A 306-nucleotide genomic window follows, 5' to 3' on the forward strand; every position below is an offset into this window, starting at 1 on the left:
GAGGAGCAGGATGGGCTTCGTGATTTTTAAGGGAACAATGCAGAGTAAAAGCTCTCTTAAAAGCCAAAACACGTAAAACAAATCCTTTCTTAATCTCCTTACCTTATCATTCTGGTATGCGGTCACTGCGATGAATTCAGTCTCCGGGAAAACGTAGGTCCTGAACGTGCTATAGGGAAGCTTGAGGATATCGTTTGCTCGGACGATGTGGAACCGGGGCTGGTACTTGTGCATGGAGTTCAGGATGGTCTGGGTGGGCGAGAGAGCACAGCCCGCGGCTGCCATCAGCCTCACGGTCCCCGTTCA

The 306-nt window shown here is 50.7% G+C and overlaps 1 protein-coding gene across 1 annotated transcript in view; it reads right to left on the reverse strand.

Moving 5' to 3' along the window:
• The window catches only part of TBX3 (T-box transcription factor 3), a 19,323-nt gene that overhangs the window by 15,054 nt on the left and 3,963 nt on the right, over positions 1-306 (reverse strand). Inside the window, exon 3 of the mRNA XM_009642898.1 lies at positions 103-249. Within this exon, the coding sequence (XP_009641193.1) occupies positions 103-249 (147 nt within the window). The remainder of the gene's footprint in view (positions 1-102; positions 250-306) is intronic.

Source organism: Egretta garzetta, unplaced genomic scaffold (assembly GCF_000687185.1).
Source record: "Egretta garzetta isolate BGI_Z169 unplaced genomic scaffold, ASM68718v1 scaffold7, whole genome shotgun sequence".
Lineage (NCBI taxonomy): Eukaryota > Metazoa > Chordata > Aves > Pelecaniformes > Ardeidae > Egretta > Egretta garzetta.